This window comes from Trichoderma breve, chromosome 2 (genome assembly GCF_028502605.1).
Source record: "Trichoderma breve strain T069 chromosome 2, whole genome shotgun sequence".
In the NCBI taxonomy this organism is placed as follows: Eukaryota; Fungi; Ascomycota; class Sordariomycetes; order Hypocreales; family Hypocreaceae; genus Trichoderma; species Trichoderma breve.
The window spans coordinates 293,697-321,596 of NC_079233.1; the positions used below are offsets into that span (position 1 = coordinate 293,697).

The 27,900-nt window shown below is 47.5% G+C and overlaps 12 protein-coding genes across 12 annotated transcripts; 5 read left to right on the plus strand and 7 right to left on the minus strand.

Moving 5' to 3' along the window:
• Positions 1-917: 917 nt before the first annotated feature.
• T069G_02343 (uncharacterized protein) lies at positions 918-1,632 on the plus strand (the record flags this gene model as incomplete). The annotated part of the gene is made up of 3 exons (XM_056169553.1): positions 918-995; positions 1,051-1,122; positions 1,186-1,632. 3 exons carry the CDS (start codon positions 918-920, stop codon positions 1,630-1,632), a joined length of 597 nt encoding a protein of 198 aa, XP_056030445.1.
• A 60-nt stretch (positions 1,633-1,692) lies between these two features.
• On the minus strand, positions 1,693-3,534 carry T069G_02344 (heterokaryon incompatibility protein (HET) domain-containing protein; the record flags this gene model as incomplete). The annotated part of the gene is made up of 4 exons (XM_056169554.1): positions 1,693-2,018; positions 2,097-2,640; positions 2,698-3,026; positions 3,087-3,534. The coding sequence occupies 4 exons, from the start codon at positions 3,532-3,534 to the stop codon at positions 1,693-1,695; spliced, it is 1,647 nt and encodes a 548-aa protein (XP_056030446.1).
• A 588-nt stretch (positions 3,535-4,122) lies between these two features.
• T069G_02345 (uncharacterized protein) lies at positions 4,123-6,168 on the minus strand (the record flags this gene model as incomplete). The annotated part of the gene is made up of 8 exons (XM_056169555.1): positions 4,123-4,252; positions 4,310-4,549; positions 4,603-4,733; positions 4,791-5,429; positions 5,481-5,542; positions 5,591-5,737; positions 5,794-5,939; positions 5,993-6,168. The coding sequence occupies 8 exons, from the start codon at positions 6,166-6,168 to the stop codon at positions 4,123-4,125; spliced, it is 1,671 nt and encodes a 556-aa protein (XP_056030447.1).
• A 1,117-nt stretch (positions 6,169-7,285) lies between these two features.
• Positions 7,286-8,005, minus strand: T069G_02346 (alpha-acetolactate decarboxylase domain-containing protein; the record flags this gene model as incomplete). Its single annotated transcript, XM_056169556.1, has 1 exon — positions 7,286-8,005. The coding sequence occupies one exon, from the start codon at positions 8,003-8,005 to the stop codon at positions 7,286-7,288; it is 720 nt and encodes a 239-aa protein (XP_056030448.1).
• Positions 8,006-8,996: 991 nt separating this feature from the next.
• On the plus strand, positions 8,997-10,682 carry T069G_02347 (thiamine pyrophosphate enzyme, central domain-containing protein; the record flags this gene model as incomplete). The annotated part of the gene is made up of 1 exon (XM_056169557.1): positions 8,997-10,682. One exon carries the CDS (start codon positions 8,997-8,999, stop codon positions 10,680-10,682), a length of 1,686 nt encoding a protein of 561 aa, XP_056030449.1.
• A 472-nt stretch (positions 10,683-11,154) lies between these two features.
• Positions 11,155-12,359, minus strand: T069G_02348 (nmrA-like family domain-containing protein; the record flags this gene model as incomplete). The annotated part of the gene is made up of 5 exons (XM_056169558.1): positions 11,155-11,371; positions 11,427-11,511; positions 11,574-11,664; positions 11,722-11,833; positions 11,890-12,359. The coding sequence occupies 5 exons, from the start codon at positions 12,357-12,359 to the stop codon at positions 11,155-11,157; spliced, it is 975 nt and encodes a 324-aa protein (XP_056030450.1).
• An 812-nt stretch (positions 12,360-13,171) lies between these two features.
• T069G_02349 (uncharacterized protein) lies at positions 13,172-14,682 on the minus strand (the record flags this gene model as incomplete). Its single annotated transcript, XM_056169559.1, has 2 exons — positions 13,172-13,899; positions 13,968-14,682. The coding sequence occupies 2 exons, from the start codon at positions 14,680-14,682 to the stop codon at positions 13,172-13,174; spliced, it is 1,443 nt and encodes a 480-aa protein (XP_056030451.1).
• A 601-nt stretch (positions 14,683-15,283) lies between these two features.
• On the minus strand, positions 15,284-16,273 carry T069G_02350 (uncharacterized protein; the record flags this gene model as incomplete). The annotated part of the gene is made up of 1 exon (XM_056169560.1): positions 15,284-16,273. The coding sequence occupies one exon, from the start codon at positions 16,271-16,273 to the stop codon at positions 15,284-15,286; it is 990 nt and encodes a 329-aa protein (XP_056030452.1).
• A 1,927-nt stretch (positions 16,274-18,200) lies between these two features.
• T069G_02351 (ankyrin repeats (3 copies) domain-containing protein) lies at positions 18,201-20,858 on the plus strand (the record flags this gene model as incomplete). Its single annotated transcript, XM_056169561.1, has 6 exons — positions 18,201-18,207; positions 18,271-18,344; positions 18,675-18,849; positions 18,910-19,625; positions 19,680-20,674; positions 20,726-20,858. The coding sequence occupies 6 exons, from the start codon at positions 18,201-18,203 to the stop codon at positions 20,856-20,858; spliced, it is 2,100 nt and encodes a 699-aa protein (XP_056030453.1).
• Positions 20,859-21,219: 361 nt separating this feature from the next.
• Positions 21,220-23,183, plus strand: T069G_02352 (DEAD/DEAH box helicase domain-containing protein; the record flags this gene model as incomplete). The annotated part of the gene is made up of 3 exons (XM_056169562.1): positions 21,220-22,794; positions 22,855-22,967; positions 23,030-23,183. The coding sequence occupies 3 exons, from the start codon at positions 21,220-21,222 to the stop codon at positions 23,181-23,183; spliced, it is 1,842 nt and encodes a 613-aa protein (XP_056030454.1).
• An 89-nt stretch (positions 23,184-23,272) lies between these two features.
• On the minus strand, positions 23,273-25,368 carry T069G_02353 (rft protein domain-containing protein; the record flags this gene model as incomplete). The annotated part of the gene is made up of 3 exons (XM_056169563.1): positions 23,273-23,348; positions 23,424-24,984; positions 25,149-25,368. 3 exons carry the CDS (start codon positions 25,366-25,368, stop codon positions 23,273-23,275), a joined length of 1,857 nt encoding a protein of 618 aa, XP_056030455.1.
• An 844-nt stretch (positions 25,369-26,212) lies between these two features.
• On the plus strand, positions 26,213-27,795 carry T069G_02354 (uncharacterized protein; the record flags this gene model as incomplete). The annotated part of the gene is made up of 7 exons (XM_056169564.1): positions 26,213-26,417; positions 26,468-26,550; positions 26,728-26,859; positions 26,943-27,024; positions 27,115-27,221; positions 27,281-27,567; positions 27,678-27,795. The coding sequence occupies 7 exons, from the start codon at positions 26,213-26,215 to the stop codon at positions 27,793-27,795; spliced, it is 1,014 nt and encodes a 337-aa protein (XP_056030456.1).
• Positions 27,796-27,900: the final 105 nt, after the last annotated feature.

Genomic DNA, 27,900 nt, shown 5'->3' on the forward strand with positions numbered 1-27,900 from the left:
CAAGGGTAGCAGTTGCAATCGGCTACTCAATACGGTAAGTGTTCTGTCAAAGTGACCCCAGTCCGAACGGAGCCTAATTGGCCTGCATACTTGAGTACAACTTCGGACATCCCTAGCCTCACGCACCACGGTTTGTTTTACTTAATGTATATGACAGCGTAGCACATCTAACGAAACAGCGCAACTCGGAAAAGCTGGATGAGAAGTCTTCCAAACTATTCAGCCTAAAGACAAAAAGCGCAGTTGTCAATCAATTAGCCACAGTTAAACAAATAGAAAACGCACCTCTAGGCGCCTCGGCCCACAATAGGATGTCAAAAACATTAATATTAACCTTATACTTGCATATCCGTCGGAAATGGCATTAACGTAGCTGAAAACTGCAAAAGTAAGCCGCCTAGTGGAGTTGACCTGTGTCTTATTTCTCCGTTTCCATGGAGGAATGGGGTCCCCTGGCGTTAAGCTGACACGACTGACGCCCATGCTACTGTCAACCATCTCCTCTCCTGCCAGCCATTCCTTAGGGGGTAATTAATCCGATCAAAAGATGAAGAAAAAGGTTGTATGCGGAGGAACTATTTGTCATTGGTATACCTATTGCCACGCTCACCTATAGTTGCTAGGATTAGCATTTGCTCATTCTATCCCGTAGCATAATTGAAGAGAAATACAGTAAGACAGCAACAGATCATTGCTTCTTTAAGAAAAAGACCCCTTGCATGAATCGGACTCCACATTGATGCATCGGATTGTATATTGTGCCGATCCAAGAAGAAGATGTTGAAGCTGAGAGAAAGTTTGTTGATAGAAAACTTCTATAAAACGATGCTATCTCTCTTGATGAGCACAATTACTCAACAGTTCAACAACTCAATCTCACAGATACTCCAACGTTTGCGACTCCAATAAAATTCACAATGGCTGTTCTGTCTCGTGTCATGCTGGCTGCCGCCGCCGCCGCTCTGGGTGTTTCTGCTGCCACTGTCACTTTGAACGTGAGTCGCCAATATACATGTGCCCTTTAGTAATAAGATGGCTAATCTCCCATAGTTTGACGATATTGCCGTCTCCAACGCCAGGCAGTGCGGCCAGACTGCTTTGAATCAGAAGACAGCCTATAACGTAAGTTGCCACTACTACTAACGGCTTACTGCATCTATTCATGAACTAATTGTTGAAATTCAGGGCTTCCTCATCACTGGTGGTGGAGGTGTCGGCATTTTGAACAGCACGGCGACTCCCAACTGCCCAACTGAAGAAGAGACTCGCCCTTACCCTTCGTGGTCTACCTCTGGCTCCAACGTTGTCTACAACAGCAATGGAAAGCTCAAGTTCACAGTTCAAGGGTCACAAAAGATTACCAAGGCTTCCTTTGACGTTGATCTTATCTTCTACGACAGCGAGCTCCAACTGAATACCACTGTGGAGATTCAGACTACTCTGTCCGGAGGAGAGCAAGATCTCTATGTTTTCCACACTCTCGAGGATGGATTCGGCCCGTATCACATCGAAACTAGTGGCACCCCTGCTACTTCCGTTCTTATTGAGGCTCTTGCCATTGAGCCCATTGGCGAAGGCCCAACCATCAACACTGATCTTGCTGTTGACACTGTCGTGTTTGAGCTTGCATAAAAGATTGAAGCGCTTATTTATGTCCTGCGCTTGTATATACGCTTGTATATAGAAAATTCGTTACTGTAATGTGAACCATTCTAGCTCGTCTGTTGCTTGTGCGTCTTCCTTGGTAGAAAACTCTCCGTCCATCATGCCGCGAACGTAACAAGGCCCTCCCAGCTTGGATTTACCACCTTCAGTTCGTACGACAAAGGGTAGTTTGGCTCCTTCAAAAATCACGATTTCATCTCCTACTTTTGTCGTTATGGGCACCGTGGCTAGATACCCTTTATCCGTTATTCCCATGTTACGCCCCCAGGTGATTGAACTAGCCCTATGAGCGTACTTGTATGGCTCTTTGCTGTCGAAGATGTTTTTGGCAGCAGTATCTGTGTCATCCGATCCTGTCAAAACCTTAAGCTAGGCCTCAAAAGTCTCTCTGTAATCCTCTAGTGACGCTCTGTGATAGTGGAGAGTGGAACCCCAGCAAAGGGTATCTTGAAATGCGTCCGAAATAGTGTCTCCAGTTGGGTATGTCTTTAAATCTGACACGAATTTCCACCAGTAGCGCCATAACTCGATATAGGCCCCGTTACTATACCCTATAGAATCAGGCAACTGACCTGTGAGTTTCACTGTGTCAACTTTGTTGCCTTTGATCCGCAAGAGCAATTTGTCATCAGAGTCTTCATAAATAACGGAGGAAGCGCCTGCTGCATTGAAAATTTCATCGTCAAAATATTTTAACGGAGTGTCGTTCCAAGAAACCGCCCATGACGGTAGGTTAGGCACACTCGACTTAATGAAGCCGTAACATGAGCTTAAGACGTCCAACTTTCCAGTATTGATGATTATGGCTCGCGAGACATCTGCATACAGCTCAGCAGCTGTCTTTTTATAATCTGGCTCTGGAAATATGTTTTCGGGGTCTTTTCCCGAGGCGCCGAAGAAACCAAGGATGCCGTATATCTTGTCTCGCGGATCCGAGGCTTTGGCGTTGCGGGTGGCATTTAGGATTCGGAGTGCCTTGGCCCCAGGAGAAGATATCTGACCCATTCCGCCAGTTTCAATCATATGCCGTACATGAAACTGATGGAAGGTAGATGCGATGAATAGCGTGTTAAACTCCATCACTTCGACAGGCTGCTCTGAACTAATGAGGGCCTCAATAACAATCTTGAGGTTGTGGAAGGTCTCTGCCTTGCCACCACAGACGAGTGTAGGCTCCTTGGATAGGGCGACCTCTTGGATAACCCATAGCCTGTCCCACCACTTACGGTGGAATACGTCCCATAAGCCGCGCACTCGAGGCGTAAAGACTTCGCTATTAGAATGCTGGAACGCCTGGCGATCTTTGATGAACTCTTGATAGAGTGGCCCCTCACAAGGATCCTGGCCCGAATTCTTTCTTTCTGCAATCTCAACAGCAAAATCGTGGATATAGTCCATGCCGAGGTCCGAAAGCGGTTTACCGGTTTCTTCGTCAACAACCGAAGATGACTCGCCCACCCACAGGGCCACCCAGGATGCCTGGCTGTAGATCTGACGCATTAAACCAATCTGTAGACTCCTTTCCTCGATATTGGATTGATCGATACAAACTGCATCAACCCAAAGGACTTGATCTTCCGTCGGTCGTCGCAGTCTTTTCAGTGCAGCCTCGCAATTTTCGGTTATCCTGAGGGAAGCTCCGTTACAGAGTAATTCTCGGGACAGAGAAGCAGCCCCATCTTCAGTCGCCCATGTATAAGATAGCGCCCCGAAACTCGGACATGCATTGACTGGAAATTCCTGGAGGGAGACCTTGATAGGTAGCTGATGAAATGAGCCTGGATGTAGATAGAGCAGTCGGATTGATGCGCTGTCTTTTAGAGGTTCATACTGGTAATCGACAACAGACCCTAGAATTCCGTTGTCCATGATGGACATCGTTATAGGCTTATCGGCTTTATTCTTCGATTGCACGAAACATGACGATGCTGTGAGGGCCAGGATTGTACAAAAATGCCTCCGTCTTAGTTAGGCAGAAGGCGCTTACAACCTACAGGTACCTAGACAAGGATTAGGAGCGGACTATACGGTTGTGGCTATGCATATGTTGAGACCAAATTTGTTCGCCATTCGTAATTGGTGACCGATGCCCTATTATGAGAATTGAGCCCTTATTGATGTTGAAGGCTTTCAGAATCTCCAGCATATAACAGAAGATGTGCTATATTTACATTGATTCAATTATCGTCTCGCAATGGCTGCTACAGTGGCTGTGAAACTCGGCACACAGAAGGCTCTGTAACTGTGCGGCTTTGGGTGTTGGTCATCAAGTCCCAGAATAAAATGTAGGACATCGCGTTAGAGATATAACGAATCCATTTCTATCAGCCTATATAATTATGAAAGCACATACACGTATCCTTAGTGTATGATCTCCTCTGACTTTTCCCCTCCAACAATTATAGCGTAGCTGCGCCGATACTATTGGCTAGCCTGCCCGAGGCCATAACGGGGCTATCAATAATGAGTCTTCAGGCAGATGTTGCCTCCCGTCTTGAAATCAGTCGTCTTTAGGTCGGGGTAGTCGAACGCCAATGCATCTATGAGTTCCACCAACGGCGTCGGTTGACCATGCGCTGGAACTGCCCTGTAAAAAAAGTCAGCTTCAATCTACTAGAAGAGGAAAACAGGGATGGATGCATACAAGGCGTTACGACTCAATCCGTCGGTACTAGCTTGTACCAACCAGCTTCTAGCGAAAGCACTATCGAACGGAAAGGCTGTGGACCAAGCATCGGCGACATAGGTCAAGATCGTGCTGTTAGCTGACGGACAAGCAGTTGTGATGACGGAATATGTCCAATCCACTGAGTGAGCGGCTTCGGGCCTCCACAAGAAACGAGCTTGCATTTTACCGTCCGAATGGATGTAAGGCTTGTTTTCGCTGCAACGAATTAATATACGTCGTACATAACAAGCTAACTGCCAGGTACATACTTGAAGGTTATCAACTTGGCATTCGGGATTTGTTTCCAGTAAGGCGCAGAGACTTCGGGGACAATAATCTTTGCACCCAACTCAACATATTTGCGAACCTCGTAGTTGTGATCATGGTGATGATGCGAAGGCTAAATATCTTGGTTAGAAGCTGTCTTTGTCAAGAGTAAGTGATTACGATTACTTACCCAGAAATGGGTGACGGGCCTCTTCAGCGTCTCGTTGACCCATTGGATCACCAAGTCAGTCTGATGGGGAGGTGCTTCGAAGACAATGATGGAATCATCAAACTCAAGCACAAGTTGCTCCAAATTTGTCTGGTCTAGGAACAGCAGCTTGTGAACGCGGGGTAGATCGGCGGCTGGCTGAACGACACTGAGGTTGTTGTATGTCCCTGTATACTCGCCTCCCCAGAAGGTGTTGTACCAGTACTCTCCAATCTCAGCATGCGTATACCCAGCAATCCTCTTTGGGGGAGCTGAGCGAGTTTCGGTTTCATTCGCTGCGAGGCCATCAAAAAAGCCTGGGGAGAATGTTGGGTTTACAGAAACTCGCGATACAGTCGTGTCTTCAAGAATTGCGCTTCCGTTGTACAACACCATTCGACGATGGGGAAACTGAATGCCCGAAACCTCAGCATAGTTTGAGAGTTTAAGATCCTGTGTGGTATTTCCAAATATCGCATGATCTTCAAATGATCTTATAATTTTCGGGTAATGCGTATAAGCATCGAAGATCACGGTGATATCAAGGTCGAAGTCGTGGACGGCAAGATTCTCAACTCTGTTCAACTCCACAATCTGCGTAGCGAGTTTATGACTTCGTATCTATTATCTCATTAGTCACGACACAAACGATACCCGAGGTGTGTGACAAACATCTAGGAGAAGTTTTGGGGAAAACTTGTTGGCCTGGAATAGCAGATACTCTGTAAGTGCAGCTGTTGTGTGTTAGCGAATAACCTTGTTATATCGGTAAAATCACCTACAGTCGGCATATCCAGCAACTTGATCAGGTGCAATGAATGCATTATTGTTTCCGTCGATGTAGCATGCAAACCCATTTTCCGTTCCGTTTTGCATGACAAGCGAAAAGTGGCCAGGCGGGAGAGTTGGGTTGGCGAAGAAGAAGTAGTCTTCTGGAGCATTAGTCATTGGCGCAAATATAGCTAGCAATGGAGTAGTCACTGACCTGAGTGCTGAAAAACCCTGTCAATCCTGTGCTGAAAAGTATCTTCAGAGAACGAGAAGGACAGATTCTGAGAACCCAAGTTGACAATATAGCGATCGGTCGTGAATAGCTTGTAGTTTTGCATTAACGTGCTAGTATGGAAGATGCTTTCTCGGTATTAGCCTGTTGACATATCAAGTAATAGGCGGCGAATACATACTCGGCCGATTCGTATACAACCCCTTTCAGTCCACGGAGAGCATTTTGGCCACCAAGAGCCTCAATAGAATCATCAATGATCTTGAGGGGACTAGGAAGTTTGGCAGGGCCTCGGGGTTCATGTGGATGGGCCGAAGCGAGCCACATAAGCGTGGCAACAACCAAGCTCTTCGCCATTGAGATGGTCTCTTTGTCGAGAAGATTGAAATTTAAAAAAAGCTGAAGAAAATATGCTTGGTCGTAGGAAACCACTGGATAGGGTAAAACAGAATGAAATTCCAAGTCGTAAAGAAGGAGAGGTAGGCCATTCTTATAGTTGGACAAGACATCACCCCTTAAGCAACTGTGGATAGCCAACTGTGGATGCCTTCCTCGCTGCTGGAAAAGAAGAAAAAGAAAGAAAGGAGTATGGTATTGACAAGGTTAAACTCACCGTAATGGTGAATTAGATCCATAGGACTGGTTTGATACTGACGCAGATCATGCAAATTGGCCATCCGGTGGGATATGGTTACAGTTGCGTGTTACGCGCGCGTTTGTAGATTGAATAAAATTGTTCATAGACTATTCTCCCACAGACTTCCGTGAAAGCCTTCACATGAGAAAAAGTGGACAGCAGTTGGCATGGTATCTGGTGCTGACCGATGGATCATCGTGGCCATCCGGTGGGATGTTGATTCCAAAGTCCTTCGGAGTTTCACATTACGCGTTAGTGGCTTGGATTAAGCTTATACTCTGACTTTGCCGAGGGAACTGGACTGAAATGCCGTCTGACATGCAATTTCTAGTATAGTGGATTATTTGTATGATCTAAGTCAGCTATAGCGCGTCATCCATTTCATGGTCTCCAAGGGGCATGTAGGTCCTAATTTGGAGTATACTGTTAAGAATACAGGTTAGTGGACAATCGTGTTTTAAAATAAGTATTCAAAGGACAAATTATTTCTTCGAATTTTCGTCATCTCTTCTAACTTGACAGAATTTCCTCTTCTTTAAAAAGATACCAAGATCGAAGAAAGCCTCTGGATTGCCTGCCATAGAAAATATCACTGGCGAATATGGCCCACATTTTCGATCTCATTCCTTTATCCTTTCTTTGTAGATTGCGGTTTCTTTCCTTTCTTCATAACAACACATTTGCCATAGGTTACATGATGATGTTATTTAGTCGCTAGTATTAAAGATCGAAACTTGAGCCTAAGTTTTGAGCAGACTGAAAACTAAGCCTATGTACTGATGCGGATAGAACCAGTCCAGATGTAATATGTGCGTTAAAATGATCAATGATGCCACATTAGCTCTCCGCTTTTGTTATACCTTCACTATCCGTCTGTAATGTAGCCTGGACAAAGTCGTCACCAGTAGGCAACTCTGTGTGTATAATCCGAATGGCGGCAATAGCAAGCTCTGCTTCGCCATCCGTCTCCAGTTCGAGGAGATGCCCACCTTGACGTCTATCGGCAGAAATAAAATGTAGATGGTCCCCAGCAACGCTGATACCCTGCATATATGAAGGAGAACGAAATCCTACAATTGATCCTTGGACATCCTCAAATGAATGAGCCACTTGGGATTCTGCCAACTTCGAAAGCTTCTCGCCGGGGTGCTGCTGGCCGCCCACTGTTCGGACCACAACAGCTTTAAATTTGCCTTCTAGTCTTATAGACGAGAAAATGTTTTTGGCTTGTGGCATAAGGTCGGTAAGTAGTTTCCCAAAGTCTCCCTTGCTCTTCACCGTCACCTTTGTTGATAAAGTTGGGCGGAAATGCGTAACCATGGCGAAAGGTGTCACGGTCGTGTTCAGCTGGTCACGGCTAAACGATGTCACCGAGCCATCGGCCTTCATCTGATAAATGACACCATCAAGAACAATCATTTCGCCAACCATGTGTCGAAACGTGCCGAGGCCGAAGTCTCCGCGGGGGAGGAGGTCTGATAGAGTAAGGCCACTCTCCGCTACGCCATCCATCAACGCCGTCACGATGGAATACTGGAACAATTCGTTTGGTGCCATCTTTTTGATGCGACTGATGCAACGTAGAGGAAGTATAAATGACAAGTTGCCACGTGGTAAACACGAGTGAGGTGAATGCTTACACCGGTGGCGTCTCCAGCTACTCTGTCCAGTTATGGCACTAGTGACAAGAGTTGAGTTTTGCTGTCTGTTGGATGATGGAAACCGTCGCTCCTCATCCTATATATCCGTACTTTACCGTGATTAAATGTGATGTGCACGATTCAAGTCGGCTTCTATCTTGATGAATGGCTGTACATTCGCAAGGCCGATAAATCGGAGCGAAACGGGAGCTTGTTTCTGATGGGGCAAAGTTTTACTATGACTGACGCCGGCCCCTCTTAAAAAGAATGGAAGCTTGGCACTTCAGCGTTCCGCGTTCCGAAATCCTGGGCAGAATGTCGTCATGGATGAATTGAATCGGATCTCTTTGCCGGGTTCTTAACTGCATGGCATTTTGCCCGACATATTTAAACTACAGTCAACTACTGTCTCTATCTTGAAGTGCTTATCCTCCGATGCTCCGAGCAGCGGTTTCGGACCCGAGTAAGATAGCCGATCTTCCCATTGGTGAGATATTTTCACCACTAATACAACGCAACGGGAATAGCCAACAGCTAAGACGTGACGTCAAGCCGCAAAGATATATGCACGGCAAGTAGCGTCGTAAACATTGAAGTTATCACAATTGGCTCGGTACGCCCGGCGACGGTTCCGAAAAACATCATCTTCCAGCTTTTCTTGATTCTCCGATGTTAGGCTATTGGCGGCCATTCACAGGGTTTTGAGTCACCGAACGAATTGTTTGAGATGAGCATCACAGAGTGATGCTTTGCCGTGACAGGACATACATATATTGACCGTCTCGCCATTCTAGTGTCGGGGATAATTCTGATCAATCATCGCGAACAAGCCTGCAGCAGGCTCTGAATAAAAATCATCGGGACACACGAACCACCAGACTTGTTAATTAACTTCACTTCGCTCAATAATGACGGAAACCGTTCGAGTTGTGGTCGACTCTCTCATCGCCGCCGGGGTAGAGTACGTCTTTGGGGTTCCCGGAGCCAAGATCGATTCCCTCTTCAATGAGCTGCTCGACCACCCAAAGATCAAGCTGGTTGTCTGCCGCCACGAGCAAAATGCGGCGTTCATGGCGGCAGCTGTAGGGAGGCTGACTGGTCGACCCGGTGTCTGCATCGCCACCTCGGGACCAGGCACGAGCAACTTGGTGACGGGATTGGTGACAGCCAACGACGAAGGCTACCCAGTTGTCGCCATTGTTGGGAGTGTCAAGCGTGCACAGGCATTGAAGCGTACACATCAGAGTCTCCGAGGCGTTGAACTGCTCACGCCCGTCACCAAGAAATCTGCCGCAGCAGTCGTCGAGAATCAGATTGCTGAGATTATACTTGACGCTTTCCGAGCTGCCAGCTCGTTCCCACGAGGAGCAACGTCTGTAACGCTGCCTGCCGACATCATGCTGGCATCGGTCAGCAAAACGACTGTGCCGGCGTTCCCTTCCTCAGCCTACCTCCCTCCCAGCTATGGCACCGCTGCGAATGAGGTCCTCGATCAAGCTGCAGCTCTAATCAGTGCTGCCAAAGCTCCGATCTTGTTCTTGGGGCAACGTGCAATTGACGCAGATATCGTTGCAAGCATCCACAAGTTCCTTCGAAAACATCCGGTTCCTGTCATTGAAACGTTTCAAGCAGCAGGCGCCATTTCCAAAGACCTCAAGCACCTCTTTTACGGCCGCGTGGGATTGTTTCACAATCAACCAGGGGACAAGCTCCTTAGTGAGGCAGACTTGGTTGTCACCATTGGCTATGATCAGGCTGAATATGATGCCGACCAGTGGAATACAGACTGTCGCCTGGACATATTGCACTTGGATTTCGTTCAAGCAGATCATGTAGAATGCTACTCGCCGAAGTTAGAGGTTATTGGATCCCTGACTGCAAACATCGACGCCATTACTGATCGAGTCACCGAGGTCGCTCGATTGCAAGACACAGCCGCCGGCAAGAGAATTGTCGCGGAGCAACAGGATTGGCAATCTTCCGAAGTTGCTACTGCGAAAACTGACGGCCCAGTCCAACCTCTATACTTTATTCGCCTGTTACAAAGCTTGCTTGACGAAGAGACTGTTGTAACCTGCGATGTTGGCAGTATATATGTCTACTTCTCACGCTATTTTTACTCTTACAAGCCAAAAACTTTTTTGACATCAAATGTCCAGCAGACTCTAGGAGTTGGCCTTCCTTGGGCCATCGGCGCGTCGTTATGTCAGAAACCGACGCCCTGCTCTAAAAAGGTAGTGAGCATTAGTGGCGATGGCGGATTCATGTTTAGCTCACAAGAGCTGTCCACAGCCGTGCAACTTGGTTGCAATATTACACACTTTATATGGAACGACGGCAAGTACAACATGGTTGAATTCCAAGAGGTGGACAAATACGGGCGAAGCGCTGGTATCGATCTCGGCGGCGTCGACTTTGTCAAGTTTGCCGAGTCCTTTGGGGCCAAGGGACTTCGCGCCAACAATTCTAAAGAACTGGATGCTGTGGTTAAAGAAGCCTTGAGCTATGACGGAGTCTGCATTGTCGATGTGACCATTGATTACTCGAAGAACCACGATTTGATGAAGCAGATTACTGCAGAGAATGTTAACTAAGCATGCATACCGAGTTACTGGGCAGAAATAGCATACAGATTTTCGGCTGTATTTGGCGCGACTTCTAAAATATTGGAAGGCTTATAGCAAAAGGTTTCTTTAAAGGATATAATGGTGCGGCAGAAGTACGCGATCTTTCCTAGACGAATTGTCATTGGCCCGGAGCATCTTGGATTTAGCGCTTTGCCACTACGCAATGGACACAGCTGTTCATAGGAACCATCGCTTAATATTTGAACGCTTATACCGATAGGTAAATTGACCTTAATAAAGCCGTATTCTTGCATGGCGAACTACATGGGCTAAACGTGCAAGTATGTAATGATGATGCATTCAAAGCTTGCCGGCAGCAGAAGTAGTTTTACATGATTGGTGATATTTGAGGTGACGTTGATTTGAGGTAAAAGTTAGAAACAAGTAGATAAATTAGACTACCAGATCATATTAAGCCAACGCGATGAACATTGTGGGCTTAGTGTTTTGCCCTCTTCCGCGGTCGAAAATCAGCAGAATAAGACTTGAAGAATTCATTAGGCTCCGTGGGATGTGTTCCTGTAACATCATGGAAGGCAGTTGTAGCAATATAATTGGTCTTGCCCTCACGAACCAGACTGTAGTACTCCAAGATGAATTCCCTCTCTGATTCGTCGCTCTCACTCTGAGAGGCCAGCACTCTCTTTGCTTCGTTTCTATGCCCAATGTTAATGGGAAATCGCTGTTGGGCCTCGAAAATGAGCGACTCACTCAGATATGTTCTCAAATTCAAGTTGAACCCCCAGCGCTTGACTAGCTGCTTGGGCCAACTCTTCCCCAGCACATAGTTGAGGCCCTGGGTATAGTTTTCAGCTAACTGCGACACGCGCAAAACGCACAACCAAAAGTCATTTTTACCTGTGACAATCATCATCTGGCCTCGGTGCCTATCGTCAAACCCATGCTTGCCTTTGCCGGCAAGAACATGTGCAGCCATATGAGCAATGTCCTATAGAGACCGATTAAAATCATGTTTGGCGATTTGGAGAAATATTGTGAGACTCACGCCTAAAGCGACCGGAGCAAATTTATGACTTTCTCCAATGGGCAATGGAAGCACACCATCAGCTTTGGCCTGTTCTGAATAGAGAAGCAAGTTTTCTGCGTAAAATCCAGCACTTGAAATCGTCAGCATCTGTTTGACCTGGTCCATCCATAATAATCGAGAACAAACCGAATGACACAGGGCGAATGACCGAGAGGAGTCCCCGCATCGCCCTTGGTTGCAAGAACCGCACTTTCAATGTCAATAAACTCTCTCAAGCGAGGCTGTTTCTTGCTGTCGGCATAATCACAGCCAGCAGAGCTAATCAGGAGAACGTTAGAAACGCCTGCTTTCTTGGCAGCATTTGCGAGTTCCAGTGTTATGTCTAATTTGTCTCGATAAGCGGGTGGAACCAAACAGATAGTATCGCACCCAATCTCCTTGAGTGCTTTTACCACAACGCGTTCTCGGCCTGGTTGATGATGCACGACTTTCCCGCCAAGTTCAGTGAGTTCCTGAGCTCGAGGAGAGGATGGATCCAATGCTAGTCCAGTAAGGCTGCTTATTTGTCGGGCGAATTTACCCTCTTTCAAAAGCAGTTCGGCTATGAGGAAGCCCGTCTGGCCGTCCACGGCCGTGATGCAGATATTTCGAGACATTGTGAATATCAGAAAGACTGCTTAATCAAAGATGAGTATTTTGCATCTTCACTTGAACGCAGCTGATACTGGAGCAGAATTAAAAGGACTGGGACTTTAGCACAGCGTATATTTATTCGTGTTAAGCATCGACGTCACCCTGATCTATACGATCTGGAATATGTAAGATCGGGCGCGTCCATGGACGGGAGCCCGTGGCCCATAATCTTATTGACATCATCCATTTGGAAGAATCAGCCAGCGGCTGACAAGAGTGTATACATGTATGTTATGCATCAATCGTTATTGTGACGCTGCATTGCTTTACTCTTGAAATGGCCCACGCATTGCCCATGTTAACTTTGAAGAAGAAAGTCTATAAAATAGATTACGTTAGCGCTTTTAGAATGACCAAGATTGCTGTCATGCATAGATGAACTTTAAAGCATATTCCGCAAGGTAATGGGCAGAATGGTCAGTATTTCATAGTATCTAGCTTTTTGACGAGCATTTATTGCATTGAGAGACACTCATCGTAAAATGGATATTGCAAGCAACTCAAATCAGCTTGATCCTCACCTAGCATCCTGAGGTGCAGGTGTAAGGGGCGGGCGTCGCGCATCTCGTACGAGCCAATGCAGAGCGCAAACGAAGGGCCTGCAGATATAATTGCTAAAATGTCTGGTGTCTTACATAGCGGGAAAGAAAAGACAATGGTTTAGTTAAGCCTGTATTTTCGCCATAGACTACGGAGCATCTCATTATCGATATTCTACTTACCTTTTAACCTCTATATGTAGCGCTGTATCAATGACAAGGATCTCGTCACTTTTCTATATGTCATTCTCATCATCTAAACTTTCCAAGGCATTCTCATCTTCTGAAATCTCCACCTCAAGGTCTATCTCGATGTGCTTCCTTGGTACCATACGCCAACGGTCCAACACTTCCTCATCGGGGACGAATCCTGAGCTACTCGTCCAGAGAGCTCTCGCCATCATTTCTTCGCTGTAATACCAGAACTTATGCCAGCATATGCCATTCTCGAGCAGTGCTATGAGCTTCATATGCTTCAGTGCCGGCATCTGTAGAGCCGCGTGTGCTGCAGCGAGATAAAATTGCTGCATGGCCGGCGCTGCAATGCTGGGTTTTGGCTGTGACTCTTCGCTCGGCCAGCCGTCCCAAGATGACGAATCGTCGCTGTCAGGCTCTTCCTCAGAGGAGCTGGATGCATCCGGGTCGGGTAAGAAAAGCCATTCACCTGAATGGGTGATTGGTAGATAGTGTAAGCTGATCATAACCAATCCGTCCCATATCGGCATCATGTCTATGGATGGAGTTTTTGGAAAGAATAGCTCATTGCTAATTGAAATATCATATATATCGAGCCTCTTGAGGCGCTGTGACATGTTTCGTATAGATATGGAAAGCTCATCCACTTCTTGTATTGTTGAAGCAGGCGGTGGACTGAACGGAAACCAATCACCGTACGTAAGACTACTGTCCGATATGCTCAAATGATCTATGGGATACTTGATTTGAGATATGGCAGCGGCAAGATCTAATTTCGGCATGTCAGCAATAACCATTTGCTACTCTCTATACCGAATTAAAGGCAATAAACTATACCTGACCGAATCCTTGAAAAGTGGTTACACCTCCACCAGTCAATAAATGCCACCTTCGCTGCAGGCAGCTTTGCCAGTAAAACGCAGGTGGCCACTGCAGAGATGTGAATGTTCAGGTCTGAACTATTCCCCTTATACTCCGTGATAGCCAAAATTGGTGGGTATTCTGAAATGCGAGAGGGATTTGTCAACTCTACCAATGATGAGGCACGCCTTCGCTCTAGTTTCGCTCGTCTTTTCCGCGATTGGGGAGTGATGGGTCGCCAGCTGAAAGCATCGTCTGGTATAGATGTATCAACATATAGCTTAACACCTCCATGACGTACATCGTACGGTTGCCATGGACTCATGAATCGCATAAATGCTTCAAACGTGACTTGTAGTCTTCGGTTGTTTCGTAGCTTCTCTTCGTCTGTTTCGGGGCTTTCCACAGGTCCAGGCATGGGCAGTGCGACATCAAGTTTAATGGTCCGGACGAGACGACGCCGACGATGGGTGACAATAAAGTTGGCCTGCAACAGTCGATCCAAATCAAGACGCAACGAGGCGAAAGTCTCGCGTTCAATTTCGTCTTGCCAGAAGCGGCTGACCGCGGCATATCGACCATAGCCCGGGATGAGACCCCAGGAGTCGTCATCGAGAAGGACAACATAGTCATGAATGAGGAAGTAAATGATGTTATGGATAATTTCAGGAGCCAAAATGACGGTCGCCATGATGGGCGCCATGGCGGGTATCGTACGATGCATGAAACACGAAGGTACAATAGAGTGGCAGACCGGGGTTAAGAAGAAACGCAGCCTCGTCATTGGATTCGCCAGGAAAAGGAACATAAATACGCCGACAATGCATGACGTGTACTGCAGCATTAATTGATCTCTGCAGATAAGTAAGCAACTCATGAAACTCGAATCTACCTGTCTAGATACATGTATTCTACAATGGACAACATCTGCTATGTTTGAGATTCTCTCTATTGACATACAAGTAAGCTAACGAGACCCTCTAAAATCTTCCCTTTAAGCTTAAGGGGATTCACTTTGGCTCCAGTGTTTTAAGGCCCGATCCGTGACCCACAATGCTACCGGCCGGACGCCGAACCGTGCTCAAGATTACGAGAATTGCATGGATGCGGGCGAGACGACATCAATTTGTGAATAAGAGCCTAGTTACTCTGACCTTATCTACCTCTCCTTCCCGTTCCTTCTTGTCAGCATCCAAAGAAATCCCAGGATCGACAAGGACGATAGCGTACAATGACTGTGCAGTTTGTGGCAACATATGGTATAAATCGAGGTTTCGTGCAAGGCCAGAGACTCAGAAACCAGTAACCGACTCCAGCATTTCTGTAGTTACCACAGGCATCTCAGTCTTTAGGCTTGCAACTAGTAACCACGAAAGGGACGGCGACGGACCAAGAACTCCTGGAGCTTTGGGCAGTGGCTTGGACACCTCGAGCCCGAGATCAAGGCAAACCTCGTTGCCAAACCGAAAACTGACAAAGTCGTACTCTGCCTCCAGTTGATGCAGCAACTCCACCATAGCAAGATTGGAGAGACTTGAGTCGTGCATCTTTGCAGTAAGGTAAGAATGCATCCCGGCAATGCCTTCGCCTGCTCCTTTTCTGCCAACATCTGCAATAGCACTCTCGCCATCCGGAAGATGAGCCACTGCTTCGGAAAAAGCTTTGACAAGGCGGTCCGGAATGCGTTCCTTTCTCATACCAACACGATCGTTGCCGCCAAAACGGAACCGGCGCCCAAGAGAGCGGACATAGCGATCAGCGTGGTGGCCAAAGTCTTTAATTCCAGACACCCCATACGGCTCTGGTTTCAGGAACAAACAGCTCCCTCGGAGCTTATCATTGGAAATAGCTGTGAACAACACGTGTCGATGATCATTGGCGAGTGGTGGTAAAGCGCCGTCGACAACAAGATCGACTCCACCGGTACAACCCGGCGCGCTGTGACGCCTGAGATGGCTGCTCGTTCGCGGAGTGCCAATAGCCAAGAAGAAAGCAGAGAGTCGACCGTATAGGTCTAGGCAGAGAAAAGCACCCGATAGAAAGGCCTGATTGCGTTCAACCGCTAGTGAAGTGAGATACCAAATGATGCCAGTGACTTGACGTCCACGAGCGGCTGGGTGAACCTCGCGAGCTGCAATTTCTCGTATCTCATCGGAAGAAAAAGGAGAAGACATAATGGCGCGCACATCTTCGGCACCTTGTGCAACATATCTTCTAATCTCTTCTTCGCGATCTGAAAAGCCAGTGGCAGCGAGATACTTGGTAAAGCGGTCGACCTCCATGTAATCCTATATATATGGTACAACTCTCATAGATTTGACGATATAGACGATTCAAGTTCAAAGCCATCTGTGACATTTGCTTCGAGGCCTGAGGGCGGGGATATGTATACATGTACTTCTCGTCTGTTGGTCCAACCTACCTATGCGGCTGAGTGTCTCATGAGAGACTTTCAACCAATACAGAAGCGCCACAACAAGGGCGGCTTGGTGATTAGGAAGTAAAATAAGTCACCTGGCCACATTGGATCACATATTGAACCAATTAAGAAGTGCAATTTATGAATGGAGATAAAACATATCCATTGCATCACCGAAATTCAAGATAGCGCGAATTTAATCCTGTATATGTAGCACATGTGTGACGACGAAGATAACAGTGCCTAAATTATATCGATGTATACGCAATGATCCATATCCATATTCTTTTTGGAACATTCGGTTCACCCTGTTATATTATTAACCTATTTTATATACAATGTATATTTCACCAAGTAATGGCACAGGGCATTTTGAGTGTAACGACGATTCGATACTTGAGTTACCTAAAATCTTCCTTCACGGTCTAAAGTTCGTTTACGTCTTGGAATAAGTATTAAGGCGTTGTGTTGTTAGGTTTGGGATTAAATGTCAGCCGACAGCTTTTGTACTTGGAAAGTATTTATACCGGTGAATGTGATTACAATAGTCATCAATCTCTTGATGACTATTCGCCGAGTAGAATGGGGAATCTATCTATGGCCGACTCCGCGGCCGACTCCAGCCTTGCGGCCTGATTCAGCCTAACGATCATGTCAGAGGCAGCCTGTGGGTTTTAGTCTCTCATACATGCCGTTTCGCGCATCTTACGACCCCGCAGAGATTGATACCGTCTGAAAACACTTGACAGTAGAGCACGAGAGCCGTGTGGTCCAGGTTACAACTACATGTCAACTATAATCCAGTATTCATATTACTTGGATTTGTCGCCATGCCCCCTCCGGCGCGTCAAGAATTCCAAATCGGATGGATTTGTGCCTTGCCAATTGAGGTTGCTGCAGCTAAAGAGATGCTAGATGAGAATTTTGGGATATTAGATGAACAAGAGAGCAATGATACAAATTCATATACCCTGGGACGGATTGGAAAACATTACGTTGCAATAGCTGGCCTCGGACAATATGGAACAACTTCAGCAACAACAGTGGCAATCAATATGATGCGAACATTTTCCGAATCGTTACGAATTGGACTGATGGTGGGTATTGCAGCGGGCATTCCGTCTCTAAGACATGATATTCGGCTCGGTGATATCATAGTCAGCTATCCAGATGGCACTTGCGGCGGCGTAATTCAGTACGATATGGGGAAAATGGTGAACGGAAAACTCACCCAAACAGGCTCCCTGAAGAGTCCGCCGCGTTCGCTGCTCACTGCACTCACAAACCTACAAGCAACTGCTTTGACTGATGATCCAAAATATCCGATATACATTGAGAAAGCAATTTCAAGAAATAAACGCACGCGAAAAAGCTTTGCTCGGCCTGATATCTCTACCGATCGACTATTCAAGATACATCATGAGCATCCTGAGACTGCGCGAACTTGTGAGGGATGTTTAAAGGATTGGGAAGAAGACAGAAATCCACGTGGAGAAATTGATCCACAGATACACTACGGCATTATTGCATCTGGAAACATGGTTATAAAACACGGAGAAACAAGAGAACGGCTGCGCCAGGAAACTGAAGCTCTCTGCTTTGAGATGGAAGCAGCTGGCTTAATGATGGACTTTCCATGTATTGTTGTCCGTGGGATCTGTGATTATGCCGACTCGCATAAAAATAATGAGTGGCAAGGGTACGCAGCATTGGCCGCGGCATCATATGCGAAAGAATTGCTGAGCTACGTTCCTGCTGGGCATGTGTCTCAAGAGAGGCTAGTGATAGAAATGTATCGTAAGTAAAAATTGTATGTTGATCATTATGAGCGCAACAAAAACGCATTGACACTCTACATAGATCAGATATCTAATGCCACTGAGAAACTCCAGGGAGCGGTCCAACAAATAGAAAGTCATCATGGTGAGATCGTTGTAAGAGATCTCACTAAGGAACAGCAGGAATGCCACCAAGCATTCAAAACTTCCACTTATGAGCAATATAAAAATATCAACCCAAATCGGGTAGAAGGAACGTGCCGTTGGGTCCTTGAGAATTCTCATTACCGTCATTGGCGTCAAAGCAGCCATAATGATCTGTTATGGATATCCGCTGACCCGGGATGTGGAAAATCGGTTCTAGCCAAATCCCTCGTTGATGGTGGTTTAGATACATCCGATTCAGTCTCGATTTGCTACTTTTTCTTCAAAGACAATGATGATCAAAACAGTTTCACAACTGCGCTATGCGCTATACTCCACCAGTTATTCGGTATGCAGCCAGAATTGTTGCGACATGCCCTGCCAGCATGGAGAAAAAATGGCAAAAAGATTCAGCAAGAGGCCGATACTCTCTGGCGCATTTTCGAGGCCGCAGTCTCGGATGACACGTTTTCCAGGACAATCTGCGTTCTTGATGCTCTGGACGAATGTCGGCCAAGTGATCAGGCGAAGCTAATCAAACTGCTCACAGACTTCTACACCCAGAGTCAATCACTAGCCCGACCAAATTGGGCAAAGTTCCTGGTTACTAGCCGTCCATACTTAGAAATACAGGAAGGTTTCCATTCAGCCACGAAATCATTTCCCCGGATCCATATTCGCGGAGAGGAGGAGAATGAACAAATTAATGAAGAAATCAATCTCATCGTTAAGTTACGAGTAAAGGAACTCGGTCAAATCGAAGGGCTGGAGACGCAAACGCTTCTACGAATAGAGAAACAACTTCTCCAAATGGAACATCGAACTTACCTCTGGTTACAATTGGCCATGGATGATATTCGCATCATGCTGCGAGATAGCCTTCGTCCGGAAGAAGAAATGATTCAACTAATTCCCAGCTCCGTTGACGCCGCATACGAGAAGATTTTAAGCCGCGCCCCGCCAGCCAGACAAGTAGAGGTCAAAATGATCCTACAGATTATTGTTGGTGCGAGGCGTCCGCTGAAGATTGAGGAAATGGCGGTAGCATTGGGGGTTGGCTTAAAATTAGCCAGCTCGGCCGATTTACGATCCGCAGCCACATCTGGGCTGAAAGCGGAGGGCTTGGCTGAGAAGATTCGTCATTTATGTGGACTTTTCGTGTTTATTGACAAGTCGAAGAGGATTTTTTTGATACATCAGACGGCAAGAGAATTTTTGATCAACATCTCAACAAATGATGAGAGAATTCCGGCCACACCAAGTCTTCAATTTAAAGAAGTGGTTTCAGATCGAGTCAGAAAATGGTATCATATAAATCTAGCTGAGGCAAATCTCCTCCTTTTCAAGGTTTGTCTGGCGTATCTAAGCGCAGTGGGACTTAACAAAGACAGACGGCCAGTGTTTCGCAAAAACAATAATGGACATTTGGAAGAGGATGAACACGAAGTGCTCCGGTATTTTTCTCAGTTATTATTCCGGGATTATTCTTCGAATGAATGGGGAAATCATGCAGTTGCAAGTTCCTCAGGTCCGCCAAAAGATCTATTGGACCTGGCCATTGAGCTTAATTTTGCGCCCAGTGTACGAGACTTGTGGTTAATACAGGCCGCTGAAAATGGTCAAAAGCATATAATCAAGATGCTACTCGATAACGGCGCTGACGTCAATGCTCGAGGTCCAGACGACCAGGCGCCTCTATGGTGGGCGGCCTGGGGAGGGCAAAAGGAAATTGCCCTATTGCTACTTGATAATGGTGCCAATATCGAAATTGTGGACTTTTGGGGACAGACGCCGCTTTGGATTGCCGCCGAGATGGGACAAGCAAACCTGGTAGAGCTTCTTGTTACAAAGGGTGCTGATATTAATACTACTGGTGGGTTTGAAGGCAGGACAGTAGTCCAGGAGGCTGTTTCTTCCAATGAAGAATCTATGGTGAAACTGCTTATTGAGTTGGGCGCTGATATTAATGCAACGGCTGGGGGAAGTCGTATGACGGCGCTCCAAGAGGCTGTCATTCTGAATCTGGAACCCATGGTGAAGCTGTTAATCGAGTTGGGTGCTGACGTTGATGCTAAGGGTAGCAAATGGGTGACACCGCTCTCACAGGCTGTTGGAATCGGGCGAGAAAATATGGTCAAGCTGCTAGTTGAATTGGGCGCTGATATCGAGGCCAAAAATGGTGAATGGGGGTTGACACCACTCTCACTGGCCGCTTATACCAACCAGGGAGGGATGGTGAAGCTGCTCATCGAATTACGTGCTGATATTGAGTCTAAAGATGAACGATATGGCGTGCCACCTCTCTGGTGGGCAGTTTTGGCGTGCCACGAGGACATTGTCAGGTTACTGGTGAAGATGGGTGCTGATATCAAGTTCAGAAATAAACGCGGCAGGACAATACTCTCATGGGCCGCTCGCCGCGGTGGGCGAAGAAAAGGCCGTGGTGGGCGAGAAAGAATGGTGAAGCTGCTGGTCGAGCTAGGCTGTACATATGGTCGAAAACGACGACCACTAAGATATTCCTGAGCTCTGTAGAAAATTGTAATAACTTATTGGGAGGCTTCGATTTGAACTATTTGAGATATGGCATTTGTCATTTGTATCCTTCAACAGCCTTCTTATACCTAGTCTGAGTCTTGACTGGCAAAAAGATAAAGTAGACGAAAAGGTTAGTCAGCAAGTATGATTCTTTGAAGTGGGGCTTCTGATTGCTATCGATAACAACTTTTTCCCAATTTTTTTCTTTTATCGTCGCCCAAGACCCACCAGCTTTTTGCGCAGTATCAATCGGTCCATCTCGTCGCAACAATCCAGCGAGACAATTGATCCTGGATTACCAATTGAGACCAGATCGATTCGACTTTCTCATTCCATCCAATTCTTCAAAATGGCCGCCACCAAGCACCTCCGCGCTGAGGCTGACGACAGCGTGGCCGAGAACCGCCCAGTCAAGAAGTCCAAGGTGGCCGACGCTGGTGACGATGCCGAAAAGGCGCGTCTGAAGAAGGAGAAGAAGGAGAAGAAGAAGGAGAAGAAAGAAAAGAAGAGAAAGTCTGCTGATGACGAGGACACGGTTGAGGCTCCCGTAGAGGAGAGCGCCGACGGAGAAAGCAAGAAAGAAAAGAAGAAGTCAAAGAAGGACAAGAAGGAAAAGAAGGAGAAAAAGTCCAAAAAGTCACAGGACGAAGATGACAGCGCTCAACAGACTACCGAGGAACAGCCCGAGAGCATGGACGTCGACCAAGACGAGAAGCCCGCCGAAGAGAAGAAAAAGTCCAAGAAGGAGCGCAAGACCAAGGACACCAACGACAATGCCTCCGAAGAAGCCTCCAATGGTCGCGACTACGTCCAGACCATGAGCCTGTCCAACGTCCCGCAATCCGAAATCGACGAATACTTGTCCAAGAACGAGATTGTCATCACTGACACCCGAAACACCACGGGCAAGCTCCGACCCGTCACCGAGTTCCACCACTTGCCCTCTACCAACTTGCTGGAGAAGAAGCCGTCGCCCTTTGCCAGCTACAAGGCCCCTACTCCCATTCAGGCTGCTTCATGGCCATCTACCCTTTCAGGGCGCGATGTCGTCGGTGTCGCTGAGACGGGCTCCGGCAAGACCATGGCTTTCGCTCTCCCCTGTGTTGAGGCCATTTCCCTCATTAACAAGAAGGGCGTCAAGGCCGTTGTTGTTTCACCCACCAGAGAGCTGGCCATGCAGACTCACGAGCAATTGGCTCGTCTGGCTGCTCTTCTCAGACTCAAGTGCGTCTGTCTCTATGGCGGTGCTTCCAAGGATGACCAACGTGCGCTCCTTAACAAGGGTGCTGACATTATCGTCGCCACTCCTGGTCGTTTGAAGGACTTCATGTCCGATGAGACTGTTGACCTCAGCGGCTGCAAATTTGCCGTCTTGGACGAGGCCGATCGTATGCTGGACAAGGGTTTTGAAGAGGATATCAAGATGATTCTTGGCGCCTGCCCTCCCCGAGAGGAGCGACAGACGCTCATGTTTACTGCCACATGGCCCATTTCCGTTCAGAGCCTGGCGTCCACCTTCATGGTTGACCCTGTCAAGATCACCATTGGATCGCGCGGTAAGGAGACTGAGAACGGCTCAGTCGAGCTCCAAGCCAACACCCGCATCACGCAAAAAGTCGAAGTCATGGATGGCAAGGACAAGGAATTCCGACTTTTGCAAATCATCAAGCAGCACCAGCAGGGCAAGCAAAAGGATGACCGTATCTTGGTCTTCTGCCTGTACAAGAAGGAGGCAACTCGCGTCGAGGGGTTCCTCAGCCGCAAGGGTGTTCGCGTTGGCGGCATTCACGGAGACTTGAAGCAGGAGCAGCGAACGAGGAGTTTGGAGGCTTTCAAGACTGGCAAGACACCAGTCTTGGTCGCTACCGATGTGGCTGCTCGAGGATTGGATATCCCCGAGGTCAAGCTGGTCATCAACGTTACTGTAAGTTGACTTTGAACTATGGACCTGTTGAGGCTTTGTCTAACTTGGTTTCTCTTTTAGTTCCCTCTAACGATTGAGGATTACGTTCACCGTATTGGACGTACAGGCAGAGCCGGCAAGACTGGTGAGGCCATCACCATGTTTACTGTTCAGGACAAGGCGCACTCTGGATCGTAAGTAGTTTCAAACCACTCTCACAATCACGTAAAAGAACGAAACTAATGTGTGCAAACAGTCTCATCAACATCCTCAAGGGTGCTAACCAGCCTGTTCCGGATGAGCTGATGAAGTTTGGCACCGTCGTCAAGAAGAAGACACACGACATGTACGGCGGCTTCTTCAAGGACGTCGATCCGAACCAAAAGGCAACAAAGATTACTTTCGATTAATAGAAAAAGCATGGGTATGTTTGCACGGGAAAATGGGTTTCTTTTACTCTCTTGTTTCTTTTCTTTTTTTTGTCTTACTTTGTTACTACTCACTCGCGTTTGCTTGCTTTGCGGCCTCGGATAGACTGGAAGCATTCGAGAAGAAACTTGCGCTCTAGAAATACACTACAGCACCATGTTAGACGACTGTGTATCTGGAAGAGAAGAAACGGCAAAGCATGTAGAGATGCATTCACGTACATTAGAAGTAGTAATGGAATGGCAGAGCCAGCAATCTTGATTAATGTTGCGATTGGTCGTGCCTCGCCGTCGTCTTGAACGTTTAGGAACCGTAAAAGTCCCAATGTTGACAGAGAAGCGACGATTGTAGTTGCCGGGAATAGCGATGCAGGTGCAAATTCGATGCCGTGAGATTTGAAGAAGCCGGCAATAAAGGCGCCACTCCAGATGATTCGACACAGCATGTTGATGCTGTTGGCATAGACGAGGCCTTGAGCGCCGAGCTGAAAGACACTCATAAGAAGGAAAGCAGATGCTGCAAAGACGCCTGAGAAGATGCCCATCCAAAACGACTGGCGATGAACTTGAGCCTCGGTGGCGACAGAAGCAACAAAAGCCTCGGTGATTCCGTTGAGTCCCATGAATGGAATGTAGAAGCAATACGTTCCCAAAACTTGGCCAGCTCCTGAGCCAGCCCAACGGCTGCCTACCACGATGGAGAGAAGCGCGGGGGCTGCAAAAGGTCCAATGCTGACAATGATAGAAGACAAGAGAATATATAGACGCAGGATGATATGTAAATTGCGCTTCGCCTCCTTGACTGATGAAGATGGCTGCGACGAGGCCTCTCCGCTGTTGGATGAAGACGGCGAGGATAAGAGGCGGGAAAAGTAACTGCGGCTGCTCTCCTCGACGGGCTGGAAGAGCAAGCGGGCGAGAAGACTGCCGTAGTTATTCGCCAAGGCATACACACCCTGCACCTCGGGAGTCGAGAAGAGTGAAATAAGAAAGGTGTCGCCTTGGGTAAGGAGATGCTTCACAAAGCTTTGGGCCATCATACTTCCCGCAAGGCTGACAGTGGGCTTGTAAAAGTAGGATAGCACAAAGACAACGCTTTTGGTAGAATTGAGTCGCTTGGGGGAAAGTGAGAACCCAGTGCTGGTCGCAAGGCGGTATCCGGAGGCAAAGTAGACCAAGAGAAGAGAGGCGCCATATGACAGCTGGCCAAGCGCAAAAGGGAGCACACCGATATCCAAGCCCTTTCGAGAGGCCCCAACGGCAGAACCAAAAACAACGATGCATCGAAGAAAAGTTGCGATAGATTCAGCTATCGCGCGAGTGCCGAATTGCAGACGCGTTTGCATCAAGACGAAGCACGGCTCGGACAGGAGCTCAACCATAGCGGCGATGCCATAGAGCCAAAGCGACTCAACCAACCAGGGCGTCTGGAGAGTCGTCGCGGAAGCAGACGCGAGATACATCCATCCCAAGGTCACGCTGACGATGCTGCCCAGCCCAACGGCGAGATACCCCAGATTCACCACCGCCTGTCCTTCCCTCCGTGCAACAGCAGCATCGTCTGCTTGAGCGCCATCCTCGGTGTTTGCTGCTCCCGCGATGCCCTGACGTTGGATGGCCACTCGCAGGCTCTCGCGGGCGAAGAAGAGAATGGAGAGGTAGTAGACTTCGAGCTGTGTGGAAAGAGCTAGTAGAGGGGCGGTGAGGAAGCGCAGGAGGAGCTGGTTAGCGATGAAGGTGACGAGGCGAGAGGCGACTTGGAGGATGATGAGCAGGGAGGCGCCTTTGACGACGGAGGGATTGCTGGAGTGGGAGCTTTTAGGAGGTGGAGATGGATTTGATGTGCTGGAGATGGATTTGGGGGGCTGCGGATTGGCGTCTTTGGGAGGCGACATTATGAGAGTGAGCGAGCGTGGTGATCTGGGGATATTGAATGAAACATCATACATGGCAGAGGTTTGGATGGAGTTGAGGTTGAGCTGGCCAAAAGCCGGAGTTCAGCGAAGTCAGTGGTGGGGTTTGGTGGGTTTAGCGGGCAAGGCCACTGAAGCCAGCTATAAGCATCGTAAACCGCAGTCAGAATTGCGGCCCATGCTTCTTGACAGACAGAGTCACGGCGCAACAGAAGATGAGGGAACTGAATCAATTCCGTGCTCCAATCAGACATGGCTTTGAATAGAAATGTTAAATCTGAGAAAGAGGGAAAAAAAGTAAAAAGAGAATTGGCAAAGGATATGGCCTGGCAGATGAGAGTTGCTATAAGCGCGCCCGAGTCACGAAGAGTGCCGGGTAATACTGGAATGCAGCCCGACCAAGAATGTTATATTTAATGTGATATCAGGAAACGAGGCACTGCTCCCAGGGCACCGTAATGTGACGAGATTGTGAAGTTGTTTCATGAAGAAAAGTATAGATCCGAGTCGAAGAAAGCTAAAGCAGTATTGGCGAGTTAGGTGTGCGACTTACATCTACTAATTGGACATGTATTCTAATTATCTGCCAATCCTTTGTGAGGAGAGGCGTAGGGATGGTGATGGCCAGATGGTCAAATAGGCTACAAGAGGATCGTTCATTCATAATATACCAATAGCAGGCGTCTCTTGAACTTAGAAATATGCGCCGTTATCTGTTGTATGTCCAAGGCAATTAATTTGTAGGCACCTGCCCTTGATTGGTTGACGGAGTCGATTTGTAAACTTCTGCTTTCAGTATCCTAGAAGGGTAATAGCCAGTCATCACAGACCAAAGGATGTTTGTAATTGGCTAGAAAAATAATTCTACCCATTTGTTACTGAGGATAAAAGGGTAGGAATGTTGCTCTAGCTCCCGCTTGAATAGCTTGAAGCTTCGGCACCATTGAAGCTGAATGGATTCTATCTCCCATATTGGAACCTGCATCTGGCATTAGTTATTACTCATTGTCTATTGTAAGTCAATTCTGTCTCTATTGGATTTAACCAAGCTTTTAAAATACCACCAAGCCTCTTACCGTACATTTCAGACCAGGTATCATGCACAACATCCTCCTCACTGGTGCCTCTGGCTACCTTGGCGGCAGCATCTTAGCCCAATTACACAACCCCAGCAGTGGTATAGAGCTGCCAGCCCATAACAAGATCTATGAACTCGTCCGTAGCGACGCTCAAGCCCAGGCCGTCCGGGAATATGGAGCTGAACCGGCGTCGTTTGACCCAGGAGATGAAGCCGCTATTGAGAGTTTCATTTAGACTGCCAAGTGTCAGTAGTAGTTTGGCTCATTGACGTAGTGAGCGTCGAGAGACAGACGTTCTTCATCCGTGCGCTGGCCAGATTGCGGCAACAGACCGGCAAGGAGGTTCATTTCTTGCAGGTAGGCAGTAATTTCTAGCTTACGTCTGCTCTCTTCTTATCATCTGAAAAGAGGGAAGCGGGCGGGGGATCAACTGGCCTATGCGGCTACTAACATGGGGTCTAATTGTTTCCCACGAAGAGTCTTCGTTTTTTCCCTAGTCATCTTCCTGTGACGTTTACTGACATCTATCTGCAGACATCAGGGGCAAAGATATTCTCGGATTTAGCGGGAGCTCCAACAGATAAGCCACTGCTAGATACAGATCACAAGCTGTATGAAATCCAGACTGAGCAGCAGACTCGGGCTCCATTCCCGGCATTTCAAAAGGTTGGACATCTAACAGCCCCTGACTCGAATCTCCACTTGGAGATACGTCACATAATGAACATGAACCTAATTGTGTATCACAGGCCGTTAGCACGAACAATACTGTGATCAGCCTTGCGGAGGAGCTTGGTGTAAAGAGCTACATCATTGCACCATGCATTGTGTGTGAGTTTCTATCTGCCTTTGGAGACATGTGGTTGCCATGGCTGTACGACATGCCCGTATTTAAGTTCTGAGCGCTGACAATCATGCAAGATGGCGAGGGGTTGGGGTTTGGCAACAAGATTTCCGCACAGACTGTGGCTATTGTCAGGGCAGCCAAGGAGGCAAAGCGTGTCTATCGAGTAGACAATAACTCTCCGGTATGTCAACTCTCAGGCTTCGTAACCGGGGAGGGAGAACCAATGCTGATCGTAACTAGACTTGGCCTGTATGCCACATTAGAGATAACACTGACCTCTACATTCGACTGCTCGCCGCCATCCTTTCTGGGAATGATAATATCGGGCATGGAAGACAAGGTTATTACCTACCTTCGCCAGGCAGTGTGGCATGGGACGACCTCTATGCCCGTATGGCGGTAGCACTGGCGAAGAAAGGCATTATAGAAGACGAGCAGGTCAAGTTAGCAGATGACGAGGCCCTTGAGGTGATGAGCCGCGGTCTAAGCTGTCCCAAAGCCTATGTGCGCGTGCAATTGGCTGGCAAGTGAGTATCATCCTCTCTCGTTATGCTATAGAGGAAGCATACATACCCAGCGGCCTGTTACTGTAACGATAAAAGAACTGATTTGCTGACATCAATCGCCAAACCGCTAGATGCACACTTACACCGAAGCACGGCACAGAAGCTCTAGGATGGGCACCGAAGTTTGCGCCGGAACATATCCTAGAGACTGCAGAAACCGAGGTTGAGCTTATCTTGAAGCACATTTGAAGATCGCATGACAAACAACACTAGATTAATATACAAGCTTTCCAAGCATTTAAGGAGAGAGGGGCGGCCAACAGACGGGAATTGTTAAAGCCCCCCTAGTATTTT